The sequence below is a fragment of the Lolium rigidum genome, chromosome 3 (genome assembly GCF_022539505.1).
Source record: "Lolium rigidum isolate FL_2022 chromosome 3, APGP_CSIRO_Lrig_0.1, whole genome shotgun sequence".
Taxonomy (NCBI): Eukaryota; Viridiplantae; Streptophyta; class Magnoliopsida; order Poales; family Poaceae; genus Lolium; species Lolium rigidum.
The window spans coordinates 231,488,217-231,505,578 of NC_061510.1; the positions used below are offsets into that span (position 1 = coordinate 231,488,217).

At 42.3% G+C, this 17,362-nt stretch overlaps 1 protein-coding gene and 1 long non-coding RNA gene across 2 annotated transcripts in view; both read right to left on the bottom strand.

Moving 5' to 3' along the window:
* LOC124703112 overlaps positions 1–16,013 on the bottom strand; it is a 16,949-nt gene extending 936 nt beyond the window's left edge. Inside the window, exons 1-2 of the long non-coding RNA XR_007002936.1 lie at positions 15,314–16,013; positions 15,070–15,204 (exon numbers count right to left, since the gene is read on the bottom strand). This is a non-coding gene — a long non-coding RNA (uncharacterized LOC124703112). The remainder of the gene's footprint in view (positions 1–15,069; positions 15,205–15,313) is intronic.
* Positions 1,642–9,105, bottom strand: LOC124703109 (putative disease resistance protein RGA4). The gene is made up of 4 exons (XM_047235323.1): positions 7,405–9,105; positions 7,103–7,341; positions 5,979–6,871; positions 1,642–1,705 (listed from the first exon to the last, which is right to left on the bottom strand). Exons 1-3 carry the CDS (start codon positions 9,063–9,065, stop codon positions 6,012–6,014), a joined length of 2,760 nt encoding a protein of 919 aa, XP_047091279.1. The 5' UTR covers positions 9,066–9,105; the 3' UTR covers positions 1,642–1,705; positions 5,979–6,011.
* Positions 16,014–17,362: the final 1,349 nt, after the last annotated feature.

The following is a 17,362-nucleotide window of genomic DNA, read 5'->3' on the forward strand; positions in this document are numbered from 1 at the left end:
GATTCAAGAGGAGCTACTACTTCCGCTGCCCGCTGGAGCGGGGAGGTGGACGTCGTCTTCATCAACACCGAACGTGTGACCGAGTACGGAGGTGCTGCCCGTTCGTGGCGCCGGAACCGATCGTGATCAAGATCTTCTACGCGCTTTTGCAAGCGGCAAGTGAACATCTACCGCAGCAACAAGAGCCTCATCTTGTAGGCTTAGGAATCTCTTCAAGGGTGAGACTCGATACCCCCTCGTTGCTACCGTCTTCTAGATTGCATCTTGGCTTGGATTGCGTGTTCGCGGTAGGAAAATTTTTGTTTTCTATGCAACGTTATCCTACATTACCATCCTAATCAGATAAGCATAATCACTTAAAAAGAAAATAGAAGAACCAGATTCAAGACTACACAGAAGGTCAAGATCCAGTAATAGTTTGCCAAATGCTTAACAAAACTAGGGTGTGTGCATCTGTCAAACGACATACGGCCATGAAGATTACGATCATGCATGTTTTGTCATCGATTTTAGTATATCTTGCGCTGCCACTAATATATATAGCAGTTTTTTTCTTCAAATTAAACCACTTTAGTAATTAAAAAGGACAAGTTGTACAATACATTCCCTTCAACACATTTCAAATAGATTAAAACTAGTATCATCGCTGTCTATTTACGAAGCACACAATCTCGATACCCATTCAAATGGGCACACTCAGTTTCAAAAGAAAATAAAGAAGAAATTATCTACTGGAGCTGTTTTAGGAAATGTACAGTCACAATAGATTGAAACATTTTAAGTGCATAAGGTTAACACTATCTAGACAAGGCTGCTACCAAGCATAGGCGGATCCAAGAAATCCCAATTTTGAATTATGGACAGACAAGCTTAGTGTGCTAAATTTTTACCAGATACATATGAAATTGGGGCGAAAATAGGCTTGCTAGCCGGCCAAAAGCCTGGGCGGCTGCCCGGGCAAAAGGGATGCTAGATCCGCCTATGCTACCAAGACCTTATTATAAGTGTAAGGGTTTATGCAGTTCGTTGTGCATTGCTAATAGGAGTATAATAAGCTAGTAAAACAGGCAGCTTCTAAAAAATCTTGTCGGTCCAAATTATCTTATTTAGAACACTTATGACTGTAAATTATACAAGGTGAAATATGGATGGCCCCTGACTTGGCATCAATCGACTAAAAGTAGAGGAAATAACAATAGTACAATACCCAATGGAATATACACAAGACTCAGATCAACTCAAATTTGCTTACAGGATGAGGGCGTCAAAATTGTACGTGCCGAACAAACGAACAAGATGAAATGTGCTCTTTTGTCCAAAATGTCAAGCGGCCAGGGTTCTTCCTTTTACGGAAAGAAAAGAGCACAGCCTGCCAATGGACGCAAAACTCGTGTCGTGGATGGATGGATCGGGAGAGCGCCCACCGAACGAACGACATGCAGCCAGGCGGAGGCCGGCGTCGCATGCTTGCAGTGCGGAGGCGCGTGTACGGTATACTTAAAACTCATGTCATATGAGACTCGGTATACGCGGAGGCGCGTTTACAGTATACTTAAAACTCGTGTCGTATGAGACTCGGTATACGCGCAAAGCCTGCCCCGGTCTCGTGGAATCGTTCCCTCAATCCATCCACGGCACGGCACGCACCAAAAGATGTCGATGCGAACAAAACATAAGATAAAGCCGAACGAGCGCCATAACCGGCCTGCACAAGCGGAGGAGGCAGATAAGAGATAACTAGCCTGAGCAGGTGCGGACGAGTGTGCCAGTGCATAGGGCCACAACCTTGCTAGGGACATGATCGACCGACTAACTACTATGACCATGCTACCGGTACCAAGAAAAATAATGCAAGCAGAATACCCTGCTAATGAATGGTCAGATCTGATTCAATATTATTCCACCAAATAAAAGCACAGCACGGTGTGAACCTAACAAGATAATCTGTAAAACAGAAAATGCCTAGTTCATGTCCATACCTCATGGCATTACTTCCAGTCGTAGACATCAAGGTCTTCACCGTGAAGTTGTTTGTGCTGCTGTTGAAGCCCTGGTATCCACAGCGAGGATAGCTCTTTCATACCCTCGTCCAGCCACAGCTGTTGCAGATTACCCGACCCCTCAACACATCTCAAGCTTGGGCAAAGATCTATACGCAGTTCCCCCACCTGAGGAAGGTTCGACACCCTCTCTAGGCTGTCACATCCCTGGATTACAAGCGACTCAGAGAGGAACGGGAGATCCTCCACCACCTTCAAGCAGCTTGCTCCTCTTAATTCGAGCACATTCAAGCTGGTGACCTCCTGTCCTAGCTGTCGTGGGAGAGATCCCAGCTTGGGGCAGCCATGCAACTCCAATCTCTTTCGATATCATCACTAGCTGAAATAAATTTCACATACACCATCGGCCGTCCGTACATAGCAGCACCAGGTGTGCTTGCAAACCTCGTGTACGTATGCCAATTTGTATCATTTTTTACCTCCCGCAAACCCCAACGGGGAGGTCCTGTCCTATCAGTCCCTTCTACGCAGATAAGAGCCTCAACTGTCATCCTCATGCCACGCATCCCCTGACCAAATGAGACTCGGATGCATTTTCTTACATCCGAAAATGCTGTGTTAACCATATCTATCACTGTAACTTCTATCGAGTCACAGTTCGAGAAATCCACCCCTCCAAATTCATCACGTACGACATCCCCATAGAACACTACCAATTTTTCCATGGTACCTACCACACAACCAGATTTTTAAAATAGTATTAGTAACATCCTACCTTAAATCATATTCATGTTTTAATAATTTTGTTACATTAGATATTTTAACATGACATTATGACTTTTTCAAAATTACTACTCATTTATTGTTAAAAAGGATTATTTTACCTATAAGAATTCGTCAAACAATAAATTACGCCTCACGATATTTCCAACTAATATCATCCAGCTACCGTGCGTACTCACTTCTTCAATAAATTAGTTCTTTTCCTCATATGTTATAATTTCACTCATACATACAATAATACTACACTAGCAGATATATGCTCCAATCAACCTAAATTCATCCATTTGTTCATATGTTAAAATTTCACTCATACATACCATAATATTTTACTAGACTATGCAAATTCAATGTTACATGTCTAATTACTAAAGTAAGATACACTGCAGTAAACAACAAATGGTAACAAAATTTGTGCATGTACGAATATAATCAAATATCCCACATAACTCACCTTGATGTATTAGTCCTTCTACTGCCCCTTCATGCACTTAATCACGCACTTAATCACTTGCTATGCTAATTTTCTGTCTGTTCGTACGAGAGAAGCGAGAGAAGCAAGAGAAGCAGCAGCTGCGCGTGAGTGAGAACTTGCTCTGTGAGGAGTGAGCAGCTGCTGCTTTTAAAGCATGCGGAGTCACACTGCTGAAGCACTTTCGGTGGTCTATTTCATGTATCAGTCGAGTCATGTCTGCACCAAATGCATGCGAATCGGGCGAGTTACACCCATACAACATCGAAATCATCAGCTGCATTCCCTCCATTCACGCGCCACAGCCAAAAACAGTGCTCCTCGGAATCAGCACAAAAGCAAAGCAATCAGCAAAAACAGCAAAGGAATCAGTGCTCCTCGGAATCAGTGCAGCAGGCCTGCTGCCTTTGTCGGGCCGGCAGCACTTGCCGCCACAGCCGGCGGAGGCAAGTGGCCACGTCAGCGTGCCGCCCTTGCCCGTGGCGGCAGGGCCCACCTCGGCCGACGGCATAACGGCGGACTGACGGCGAGGATGAGCAAGCGGACGTGCCGCCACAGCCGGCGGCGGCACCTGCCACGTGTCGGCTGGCGAGCGTGCCGCCATGGCACTTTTGCCATTTTCACTCACAAGTGGTCCTTTTTGCCATTTCATTGGGGCAGGTGGTCCTTTTTGCCAAAAATTCCCTAGTTCATAGTGAAGTAGTACTCCCTCCGTCCTAAAATGTAAGGCTCTAAGGACTGGTCAAATGCCAAACTTTACTAACTTTGACCAAATATTTAGAAAAATATATTTACATCTACAATATCGAATGGACATATTAAGAAAATATATTTTATGGTGAATCTATTCATGTTGATTCAGTACTATAAATATTTATATTTTTGTGTATAAACTTGGTCAAACTTAAAAAATGTTGACTTTTGACTAATCCTTAGACGCCTTACATTTTAGAACGGAGGGAGTAGTCAGCCCAGAAGATGAACCATACATTATTATTATATGGTTTTAAAATTTGAAAGTGGAGAAGACATGAACAGATTTGACCAGGTTACTTGCATTTACCTTCTCTGATTTGTGTTATGCCGCTAAAAACAAGTGGAAGCAACCTTTTGTCCGCCGCTGATCCCTCGAATGCGCAGTGTTTCCTCATCGGCCCCAGGCTAGGCCGCCTCCGAACCTAATGCTCCGATTGTTGATGATTTACCGCGGCGGAGCGGCATGTGTTTAAGCGCAGGACTCAGCTCGGATGGGAGGGTGCGGCGTCATGGCGGAGGAGTGGTGCCGTGGCGGGGAGAGCAAGGTTGGCTCGTTGGGTGGGAGATTTGGGGTGAGTTGTGTGATCCATAACTAGGTGTATTAAGGAAGCATGCGGAGAGAACGGGCCAGTTTTTTCTTCTTTTATGTGAAAACTATGCCTGTGAGCCATGCGATGGAATAAAGATGAACAGTAGTGAATCAGTCCGATGGTTTGTTTCGTATCGGACCACGATATAGAGTATTTACTCTAAATTAAGCCGCCATGGAGTCCTTCTCCACACTAAACTGAACGGCGCGGCGTTTCGTTCCTATACACAAGGCGCAACTGAGCGCGGCAGGCTCGGGTGTGCCGGCAACACCCCTGGTGGCGCGTTAAATTAACTGGGAGTTGCATCATTCAGCACCAGCAAGAGCTAAGAATTCCCGGGAATCAATATTGAAGACAATAGTTGGACAATATTTTCATATAAATAATAAAACATATGTCTCAACAAGCAAACAATAAAACAAGCCTGAGGCAATTGGATTCATAACTAGATAACTGAAGGTGCTACTCAACTGAAACAGTTCGAGTGGTTTCGCAGCTTGGTACACTTCTAAGGCTGAACATGCTTACTGCTCCATCCTCCTTTCTCCGGGCTTGGGACCGGCTATACCCATAAGTATTACACTTGTAATGATATAGGCGGAGTTACCTACCCTACCAAATAAAAAGTACAAGTCCATACAAATTCAGGTTTAAAAACATTATAAATGAAGTAGATAAAAACTGCATTTTTTTTTTCAATTTTTTGGATTTTTTTCTTTTCTTTTTCTTTTCTTTTCTTTTCCTTTTTTTTGATTTTCTCCTTCCTCCTTTTTTCTGACACAAGATAAATCTGATAGTATTTTTGCGCCCATAGATCAATCACCAGGTTGCAATTTCCAAGCCCTTGCAGGTAACTACCTACAAAATAAACCAGCATACAAGATAAGCATAATCACTTAAAACTGCAGGAGAGCGCCCACCGCACGAACGACATGCAGCCAGGCCGAGGCCAGAGTCACGCGCCTGCAGTGCGGCGTCGCGTGTACGGTATACTTAAAACTCATGTCGTATGAGACTCGGTTTACGCGCATAAAACGCGCGCAAAGTGTGGCATGCGCTCTCTCAGTCGCAACGCAACGCACTAAGATACACCGATGCAAATAAAACATAAGCTAAAGCCAAACGAGCGCCACAGCCGGCCAGCACAAGCGGACGAGGCAGATATATAAGCAATAACTAGCCTGGGCAGGAGCGGACGAGTGTGCCAGCGCAGATCGACCGACTAACTACCGGTACCAAGAAAAATAATGCAAGCAGATAATACCCTGCTAATGAATGGTCAGATCTGATTCAATATTATTCCACCAAATAAAAGCACAGCACGGTGTGAACCTAACAAGATAATCTGTAAAACAGAAAATGCCTAGTTCATGTCCATACCTCATGCCTTCTCAGTCTGTATGCAGTTAGGCATTACTTCCAGTCGTAGACATCAAGGTCTTCACCGTGAAGTTGTTTGTGCTGCTGTTGAAGCCCTGGTATCCACAGTGAGGATAGCTCTTTCATGCCCTTAGTCAGAAACAGCTGTTGCAAATTACCCAACCCCTCAACACACCTCAAGCCCGGGCAATCATTTATCCGCAGCCTCCCCACCCGAGGAAGGTTCGAGACCCTCTCCAGCCCGCCGCATCCGTGAATTAAAAGAATCTCGGAGAGGAACGGGAGATCCTCCACCACCTTCAAGGAGCTTGCTATTCTTATATCGAGCACTTCCAAGCTGGTGGCCTCCTGTCCAAGCTGTCGTGGGAGAGATCCCAGCTTGGGGCAGCCCTGAAATTCCAATCTCTTCAAGCGTGGCAGCAACTGCATCCCTGGAGACGGGGCTTTCCCCTTTTGTATCTCAGCAGATCCATCCTCTCCCCCTTCCGCTGCCTCTGCATCTCCCTCTTCAACAAAGGACCACTCCTCCCAATTGGGCATATTCCAGAAGAGCAACGATTCGAGCTTGGGGAAAGCAACAACCGCATCCGTGGATCTGCGATTATCCCCCCTGCAGCCCACGAATTCGGGTCCAATCTTGGTAACTGCTGCTGCTCCATCAATTCTCAGATATCTCAGGTTGGGCAGCTGCCCGAGTGGTGGAAGATGCACACATGAATTGCAATCTATGAGCGTCAAGTATATAATTGAAGATAGGTGGGTGGTACCAAGCCATGTGGGATACCTCCGGCCAAAGAACCTAATGATAAGTAGATCTTCCAGGTTCTGTGGAGGGATTAGCTGTTGAAAGATCTTCTCAATCTTGCTAACATCTTCCTCTGAATATGGTTCATCTGTACGTTCTGTGCAGAACAGATTCAAAATTTTGAGATGTTTTTTCTCTGCCAGCAATGAATCTGTACTGTAAGGAGTAGCCCTTTCCAATTTAACCATGTCAAGCCGCCTTAGCTGTGAGAGATGTGCCAACTCTTCCAACTTCCATCCATCTTCTATTTTACCATTGTCACCTCCACCACCAAGAGGAAATCCTTCCAAATCGTTGAGGAATTCTAATCTGCCTATACCTTTTGGAACCTGATTTATGGGTGTATGATCCAGACCAATGCGCCTTAAATTGCACAATTGAATGATTGCCAAAGGAAGGCTATGCAGAGCTTTGCACCTTTGCAAGTTCAATATCTGAAGATTTATAAGGCAACCGATGGACTCCGGAAGACAAGATATGAGAGTGCCATCAAGATCAAGTAGACGTAGATGCATCAATTTTCCTATACATTCCGGAATGTGTTGTACGAGTGAGTCACTCAGTTCCAAAACACGAAGATACGGAAATTTCATGAAAATTTTATTGTCAACTCTCCATGGCTGGCTGTCAGTCCGGAAGGTCCTCACCTTAAATTCGCCATTATCCATGCTAGGTAACACTAATAAATCCTTCTTAGGGATAGCAGTAAGGCGTCGCATTTTTGACATACTGCTGACCCTTAATGATTCCGGGTCACCAACAAAACATTCTTCTCTTGATAAATAACAAGCTAGATGCCTTAAGAGGTCATGCATTTTGCATCTCACATGGTCAAAATATGCACCAACTGGTTCGAGGAGATTCCGATGGATTAGCTCATCGTAGTAATCTTCTGCTGTATCTTCTACTAGTTGGCCTTGTTGTTCCTCTACAAAGCCCTCAGCAACCCATAATCTAATAATATCATGACGAAAAATTACAGCATCTTCAGGATACAATGCACAATAAAGGAAGCACTGCTTCAGATGATGCGGTAACTCATTGTAGCTCAGATATAAAGACCCTTCGATATCATCAGGAAGTTTGCTCTCTGACCAAGCATCAATTAATCTCAAAATCTTTTGCCACTCATTTTCTGTTTGATCTTTACTTGCCAAAACACTTGCAATGACCTTGATCGCAAGTGGGAGATACCCACATTTACGAACAATCTCGATCCCAGTGCTTCTCAGATTGTGTACTTCTTTCTCTGCAACAATATCCATGCTCTTCCAAAGTAGCTCCCATCCCACCTCTTCTGACATTAGATCAACTTTATGGGTATGATCTGTATGGATATTCATTGCAATTCTAACATCTCGTGTGGTTACCAAAATCACTGCTGTATTTGCACTACACAATGGAGTCTTTAGTAGATCGGTCCATACATTAGATTTCCACACATCATCTAGAACAAGAAAGAAGCTCTTGCCATCAATTGTTTCTGCAATCTTGTTCTGGAGCTCTGCTATGGACTCACCTTGCTCTTGATGCACCCCGATATTTCTGAGAATCTCTTTTAGAAGATTAACTTCATTGCACTCTTCGGAAACACAAACCCATGCGTGTTTGTTGAAGTTTCCTTTTATTTTTTGATCATTGTATATTTTTTGGGCTAGCGTTGTCTTTCCAACCCCTCCGGTACCAACAACAGCAAGTTTATAAGCCTTATGTTCCTTGTGAGCAAGCACCAACTCCACGAGTTTCCTGCTAGAATGTATAATCTCCTTTCCCACAAGGTTGTGTTGTGCAAGCTTGGAATTTAACTTCTGTTTGGATATTGAGCCTTGGCCAGAAGGTGCTACACCGGGATGTAAAAAACTGTTTCCGTGCTTTGAGAGCTTCTCAATTCTTTTGTTGAGGTCTCTAATCTTCACAGCAATTTCATGACGCCTCTGAATACCAGGAAAGCAAGATAAAAATGAAATGTCACAACATGCAGTCGAGTTTCTAGATGATGATGGGTTATCTCTTAGTAGCTTGCTTCCTTCAAATCTGGCCGAGTCAACAATATCATCAGCATCATACATAGCATCTCTTAGCTCACTGATCCAATTTTGAACTGCTGACTCCTGTATCATCCTTTGCTCAGCATCATAAAGGAAGCATTGTATTTGTTTTATTGTTCCCTGCAGTTCTTCGAGCTCTTCTTTTACACCGAGAATTAGTACAGCATTCTCCACAATGATATCTTGCAACTTTGTGATGCATGATCCAACCAAAGGATCTAATACAGCTGCCATCAGACCAACAGAACTCGATGAGGGAGATCTATCAAGCAGCTTTCTTCAAATTATGACGAATTTGCTGGCTGGCAATCAAAACAAAATGTGTTAAGATTGCTTGAAAACTAACAAGGTTAAACCAAACTAGTTTTACAACAGCCACATACATTGTTATTTACTTTTGCAGTTACAGTTTAAGTAAATTCGAATACTGAAGATAGGGACCCCATATTTTGCACCGCATATATACCTGTAGCTGTCCAGAACAGTGGAGGAACTAGCTCTGAAGTCTGAACTTATACAAGATGGAACCATGTTCAAAGCCTACACAGCTTATTACTTTCTCGCTTGTTACTGCAGTAGAATATCTGTTTAAATTCAGTGGTATGGTTAGCTGGTTGCCCTTCCAACTTTTATTTGCATGGTTCTTCATATTGGTTTTCTTAGTAGATAGGAGGTTCCACAGTTGGAATGTTACCTGTCCTTGTACAATGTCCTTGTACAACCCAGGCAATACCTAGTACCTCAAGGCCCTGCTGCTAAACTCAAAATTAGGCCCAACGTCTAAGAAATGCCACTATCCAAATTAGATATCTTTACTATTATATTGGAGTTGGGGATGGTGTGCACTTTGCCATCAAACATTGGAGAAATCCTCACCATTTATTTGTAAACGTCCATCTAATATTGTTCCCACATCATTTAGGAAAAATGGAAAGATGTTTATTGCGTATCAATGTAATCCCCTACTATTATATTGGAGTTTGGGATGGTGTGCACTTTGCCATCAAACATTGGAGAAATCCTCACCATTGATTTGTAAACGTCCATCTAATATTGTTCCCACATCATTTAGGAAAAATGGAAAGATGTTTATTGCGTATCAATGTAATCCCCACAATCAGCAAATAAGAGTACAAGTCCGAGTCCCAAACATTAATGTCTAGCAACAATCAAGGAAACAATCAAGCTATCCAAATTACTTTCACAAATCGTCTCAAACATGAGGCTCCTTCAACGCGGTGGAGCTCCAGACCTGACCCTGATGGCCGACGGGGACGACCAAGGCAGCACGACAGTGCCGCTCAGCGAATGTGTAAGCGCCGCCGTCCATGTGTAAGCGCCGCCGTCCCATCCTCTGTCTAGGCTGTGCAATGTGTCCCCTTCTCTCTATAAATCTGTGTTCAATTTGGATTGGTGAATTGTGTTAGGATTTTCAGCTAGCTGTTATGCGTCTCCCGAACTTTTAGGTGAAGAAGAGGAGCATCATGCGCAGGGCGTTCTCCTTGTACTTGAAATCATGCAAAGCGAATGGTGGTGCTTCTTATTGAGATCGACCCCATCGCAGCCAGGTCACCGAGATGCAAGATGCGACTCTGCAAGGCTGCCTAATCTTCCTTTGCTGGGAGTTCGGTTGCTGCAGCAAAGCTCCCCTAACATGGCCGGATGGCTCATCCAAATTTCCAAACGTATCAGATCCGCCCAACTGTATGAGAACAAATACATGGATGGGACTCACTACGTCCATGCCTTTTTCTGGTGGTAAGCATAAGGTAAGGAGTACAGGAGGGTGACTCCTAGCCAGTTCTACAAGTTTTTGCATATGACTTCTATGCTTTTCTTCAGAGCAAACATATGTTGTCTGCTCCTATCGATATAATTATTTTCTTTTCTGAAAGCTTTAGACAATTACAATAAGTGTGGTTACAAGAAAGACTCGCTTCACTATTCTCACATCCAGTCCAAGTATTGCTGTGAACTTGAAACAGTTTACCGTTCCAATTGCATATAGGTGTTGTGTGCGTTGTGTGTGCAATCTGTTTTCCTACATGCAGACATCTTCATCTAAATGCTTCTATCCTTACATGTCTGTTCCTGTTTTCTGAAGATAAATTGATGCCATGTGTGGTCTGGTCAATACTATACAAAGCTTGTACTGATCTTATTGCAGTAGTCAACACTTCCTTTGTAAATAAATTACTGCAAGCATGAAACTATTTTTGAAGCTCTGCCAGCAACAAGGAGAGAAGAAATCAGAATATGCTCTCTTCACTCATGGTGGTACATAAACAAGTGAGGACAGTTTCTTACAGAAGTTAGGTTTGAAAATAAGAAGGATATAGCATTGAAAATATGGGGAGGGGAGGAGAAGATGGAGTTGTGTTGTGAAAAACAAATCTGCTTGGCCTTGGGATGTGTTAGGATGATCTCCACCCGTTCGAGCCCAACGGCTAGACGTAACCCTTGACCACGCCCTGATCGGGGGCGTCCAACCGAACTCTGGTTGGTGGGCCCCTGTCACCTGCGCTACATAAAGAGGTGGGGCTGGCGGCGCACAATACGAGGTTCGTCGCGAGCCGGACACCCCACCGACACGACCTACTGATCTAGGTTTGGCGCAGTGCTGATGGGAAGCACCACCACCACCTCGCCCACTACCTGCCGTCGTCGCCGCACTTCACCAGAGCGCCGGCTCAACGAGTATCATCAAGGTAAATAACCACGGCACTCCTCTCCTACCCGGCTAAGTTTTGCAATTAGATGATCTAGAGATTACAACATTGGTATCAGAGCAAGTTGTTAGATCAATTATCAATAGATCTTTTGTTTCCGGGATGGTCTTGAGTAAAATTATTAGGTGAGCACTCGTGTGATTTTTCTCTGCTGAAATTATGAGATGTTATAAATGGAGCTTCTTATTCCAATGCTTCTCTTCTCTGTGGTGTTGATAACTTTGCACCTACTGCAAATGTGGCACAGGTGCAGACAAGATATCTCTACAGAATAAATCAATTCATGGAAAGTTGCAAAGCATCTACAACAATGGTTTCAAGTTGGTTAGTTTTGATTATAAGAGAGTAGATCATTACCACTACAGAATTCACTTGCCAACTCTTTTCACTGAATTTAGTAGTGGTTTGCTCCAAATGAGCTATTTCTTGGTCATGCTTACATTATTATTACAGTGCATCCTATATTCCGGTCCATTCTAAGTTTGCTTGGTAAACTAATCATGTTACTGCCATAATTATATGCTGATTAAGGATTGGTTGCCATATTGTTTTATATCAAGGGTATTTGAGCAAGCCCTGAAGCTTTATTAGAATGTTTGGGGAGTGGTGTTTTGGCACCCGAGAGCATATGCTCCCGGTATTTAAATTTTATTTTAAATACAATTTTAAAATGTTGAAAAGTTTGGATATAAAATTTAATAGGTACATCTCGAAGTTCTACACGATCACAAAGTGGTTACACGAAAAACCGACATTTTTACTGTCGTGTGTAAAAAAGACATTTTGGTGCAAAAAAAGGCAGTGTACGTGACATTTTTTGTCTTTTCCACACAAGTCATAAAAAAGGTTGGTTTTTTGCAAAACTTGATGTACATACATAGAATGTCGATACGTAAGCGCGGAATTTTTTGTTCAATTTTTTTTAACATTTCAAGATATTTTTCCGGTGGCAGGAGCATATGCTTCCATGTGCCGAATTGAGTTTCTGGAATGTTTGAACAGATACTCTGTCCCAAATCTTATATGAACTGTTTGGAAATGTATTGTTGTTTTGTATTTGGGTACAGGGTTCATCGGTTCAGTAGTGCAGAATTATGGAAATATATACATTTACAACCTTGTTATGCAACTATCTTGTAAAGTAAGCTAATTGTGAGGGTTTGATCTGCATGCAGTTGGAAGTTGGTAAACCTTTCTCGTTTGGCATGTAGTCCTTTTTTTTGGATCTTGTGCATCTTCTCTAAATAATTAATTTCAAATGACTCCAAATTCGTAGTTTCATTTTGCAGAACAAATGTTCAGATTTAAGTATGTTATGTTTTCCTATTATCAATTGGATGTCGTGCTTTCGTTGAAGCATTTGAAATGTTTGTTTACACAGTGTGTCTCTGAAATACAATAATGCTTTTATTTCACTGTGCAAGGGTCAGCCAATGGAGATGATAAATTTGTGAGATCTTTATTAATCTAACCATCTTCTGTACAATGCTTTCATTTCACTGTGCAAGGGTCAGCCAATAGAGATGATAAATTTGCGAGCTCTTTATTAATCTAACCATCTTCTGTGCAAACTGAGTATGGAAAAAATCAATGTACCGTCCTGACTGTACCAAAACACCTAATCTCCAGATGATAAAGTTTAATTTCTCTCTGCAATGGCATACCAGTAAGTAGTGTTGTCATAAATTGCATCATGTGTCTTTCAAACACTTGCATATAGGTTTTTTTTTCCAAGTTGTGTTTCTATTGAAACAAAACTCTCTTCTCGGCATGTAGCTTTGAAAGAAAAAAAAGAGTAAGGAAATTAAGCTAGGTCTCGATTGCTGCACTTTATCTTTAGAAGTTCGGACAACAAATCTCACATGTGCCTCTAGAAGTGAAGGTTTGAAAATAACATGTTCTATTGCGACTGTTTCCCTTAACTCACTATATCCTTATTGCTGACAAGTTACGTTACTATTTGTTTGTCGACACTACATTATTATTGGGAACAAAATCAACACTATAATATTGTTGTGCAGGATGTTTACCGAGGAAGAATATTTTGATACGCTTGCTCAAGTACCATGAAATTGAAGGAGAAGAAAATATCCTTAACATCGCGTGACAATATCTAAGGAGCATCGAGGAGTAGATATTTGTTAATACAAAATAATTAGTTGTGTGCTTATTTCGTGTTCAAACAATATTATTTATATAGGTTATCAAAATATACTTCAAACCAAGTTGAATCTTATGGAGAGTGGGGTTTTAGAATATATTGTATCTGTTTTTTTATACATGTGAATTTTTACATGCATTATAATGACATGTTGCGATAAAATAGAGACCGTAGCAACGCACGGGCATTCAACTAGTTTTTATATTATATGACTGGAACATGTGTTTTTCTTACAACACTAGAAATTCACACTAAAATAATAAGCACCTTGTCCCTCATGTTCATCATGATTGAAATAAACATGAGATTGATATGAATTTTGATTAAATGTGGGCAACACACCCCACTGGCATCATGTGCTTACATTTTGTTTGTTTGTATGCCAATATTTATTTCTGTTTTGCTCTTTAACAAGATTTACTGGTATGTTTTACTCCATCGAAAGGTCATTTATTGGGCAGCTGCATAGCATACAGAATCGCATGTAGTATTATATTAGTTACATAAAAAACCTATTTCTACCGAGTGCCCAAGCCTCGCAAAATCTTCTGTTGAGTTAAAGTTGTAACCATAGATGAATCGTCTAGCTATAGCTCTCATTTGTCTGACCCATCTTCTCGATCGGTCACTAGCTATAACCAATGTCTAGCATGCTAGGCAGCAAATCGTGATGACATATATCATTAATATCATGGATGCAACCACGCAAGATCTAAAGTAGAATATCAGTTCTTACCTTACAAGCAATGCTGCCAGCAAGAAGTAAGAGGCCTATAAGAATCAAAGAAGCAGCTTGGTTGGATGACCACCCTATCGCTACATTAGGATCTCAACGTATTGACCCAAGGGAGATGAAAAGAAATCGGTCCAATGTATAAGAATAGCCAATAGAAAATTCTGTGTCAATCACCAAAAAAAAACCCATAGATATTTCATGCTTTTACAGCTAGAAAGAAAAAGTAAATATAAAAGGTTGTTAGATCTTTATAATAGTACGATTCTTACCTCAGGAACGAATCTTTCAGAACGAAATAAACATTGGATGACGAGAGTCAATAGCAATCATCTGGCAGAAGCAGGTTGCTCCATTGATCAACCCGTCGCCACTTTAGATCCTGATTAACCCATTGCCACTTTAAAATCACAATGGACCTAGCCCAGGGGTGAAAAGTAACAGCTGGAATAGGCTGGTGCACAGAATAGGTAATAGCCAGTCAACAAAAGAAAGCCTCACTGCAGGAGGGTGTAATGGAGAAGCTGAAGTGAGTGTTTCCCTTAAAACAAAGCTAGTTCAGCGATTGCTAGGAGATTTCCAACTGAACAGAGCTACAAGAACTAGAGAAAATACCTGAATAAGGTATGTTGATTAGAGTGCTGAAGGAGAGCGGGGTATATTCATACGTATTGTTCCATCCCAATCGAACCTCTTTGCTACGCAGTCTAACAAATAGACAGGATTATCACACCGATCACGAAAGCTCAGCTGAATTGGTATCATCAACAGGTGCAAATTAGGTATGAACTAATAAAGGTTAAGACAAGACAGAGGATGAAATATGTACTCTCTATTGATCAAGGGACATTGAGCTTACCAGTTACGGAGGAGAACCGATACAGAAGCCGAGTGTTACACAGCGTTGGAAACCAATGGATGCAGATCCAGAGGAATGGTTGGAAGTCAAAGAGCAGTCCCTACTTTCTTGCATCTCATCAACAGTTCGGGGGCACCTTGCGGCCGCCAAATAATAGTATTGTGATGTGGCCACCCTGTTCCGATGTGGCCACTAACTTGCAAGGGATGCTTATTGGTACTGAATGCCAACTGCTAAGCTGCTAGGCTGCTTAGTGGCACCGAGTATTCATCAGGACCTGCTTACAGGTCTACTATCTTTATTATGCTAATTAGCTTGCGATGTGATCTGGTTACCTACCTCCTCTAGATTCCATGAGAACACGCCGGACATGCCGTCCATGTTATTAGTTTAGTCTTGGCTTATCACGTATGCAAGTTGTACAGTTTATAAAGTACTCAGGACTTTGTTAATTGATGGATCTAGAATCTTCCCACTGGGATGACAAGAAAAACGGGCTTGGAAAAAGATAATATTCAGGTATGACCAAAGAAGGTTGTCTTATATGATGCCTTGATGATCTGTATTTACCCACTCACAAGTCACAATAGTGACGATGATAACTGAGAAAACAAAAGGAAATCGAGTCAGATGAGATATCACACTCACGGATCGTAGATAAATGTAGCGATGACTCTTCCATCCCAACCCCTCCGTAGTATGTAATGGCACCCTTGTGTATGCAAGTGGACATTTTGAAAGCAGCCGAGACAACTAATCAACCTAATATCTAATCGATCTTATCTAACCCGGGAAAACGACCTGCTGAAGTCGATGCTACGGTAAAAAGAGGCGCCGACGAACCTGCTATGAAGACCCCAGCTATTTTCCCTGAGCAGAGCATGGTTTGCTCCCCAGGCAAAAGCATGGCCATCCTTCCCTGAGCATCTGAAGAGCCCAGCGAAAGGAGATTGTCAGGATCCGTTCCGCCTCCCAGGCGAGCGGCGAGGTCAGGCATCTTCCGGCTGGGCACCACGAAGGCGACGAGAGGGGACGGGATACAGGGGATCCGCCTGGCTTCGGGGAGGGCTTTGGGCCTTTTGCCACAGCACCTAAAAACAGCCCAGATGTTTTCCGAGATTTAAAACAGCCCAGTTACGTTGAGCGGTTGAACAGATAGAAACGGCGCGCCAACAACAAGGTTGATCCGATGCCCGAACTTCGTTCAAATGTAGGCTTTGTACAACTGGGACAACTGGGCAAGGCTTAGTTGTGGACTAGAAAGACCGAGCAGGTCTTGCCGCGCCCGCTTTTCTATCAGCATGGTTTTTTAGGGAAATAAACCACATACAACGTTGCTTATTTTTATCAGTCACAATCTAACATCACCGACAAATAAACAAACAATGCAGAATTAGAAGCCGGCCTGGTGCAAATACACAGTTCTATAAGTATGGGAAACTGAACACAGCAAATGAAGAAGACATCAAGTACTTAAAGGTGCATGGTAAGAGAGCCTATTGGCTGTAAAAATTGCATCCGGAGTCAGGAACACATGGCCCCCATTTTCTGCTATATCTTTCAATCACGTAGAATCCAGCTCACAATTCTGACACAAACACAATCAAACACCATTGCATGCCGTTTTATTCAAAAACATCATATTAGCTAGGAGCATAGGACTAACTTTGGCAATCGCAATGCATGCTTCAGGTATAAGATAGAATCCAAATTGATGATTACACTTCACTATTGTAAACATTATGTTCTGAGAAAAAAGAAAAAGGACCCAGAGAGATCTATCAAGTAAAAATGTCTCTAATGCCAATTGGATGTGGGTTTGTGTTGTTTTAGCAGGTAGTCAGTTTAATCCTGAAAAGCACTGGCTTCCAGTAATGTTACGAAAATAAAATACACTCATTCAGGTAACCACCCTCTGCTGAACCAGTTATCAAAGTGAAGTTGAATTAGTTAACATAGGAGATATTTAATTGGTCGCTTATGAATTAGTAACACGACAGAAAAAACACAAGTTAGCCTATGAGACTGTTGGCTATCCTACTATGATTT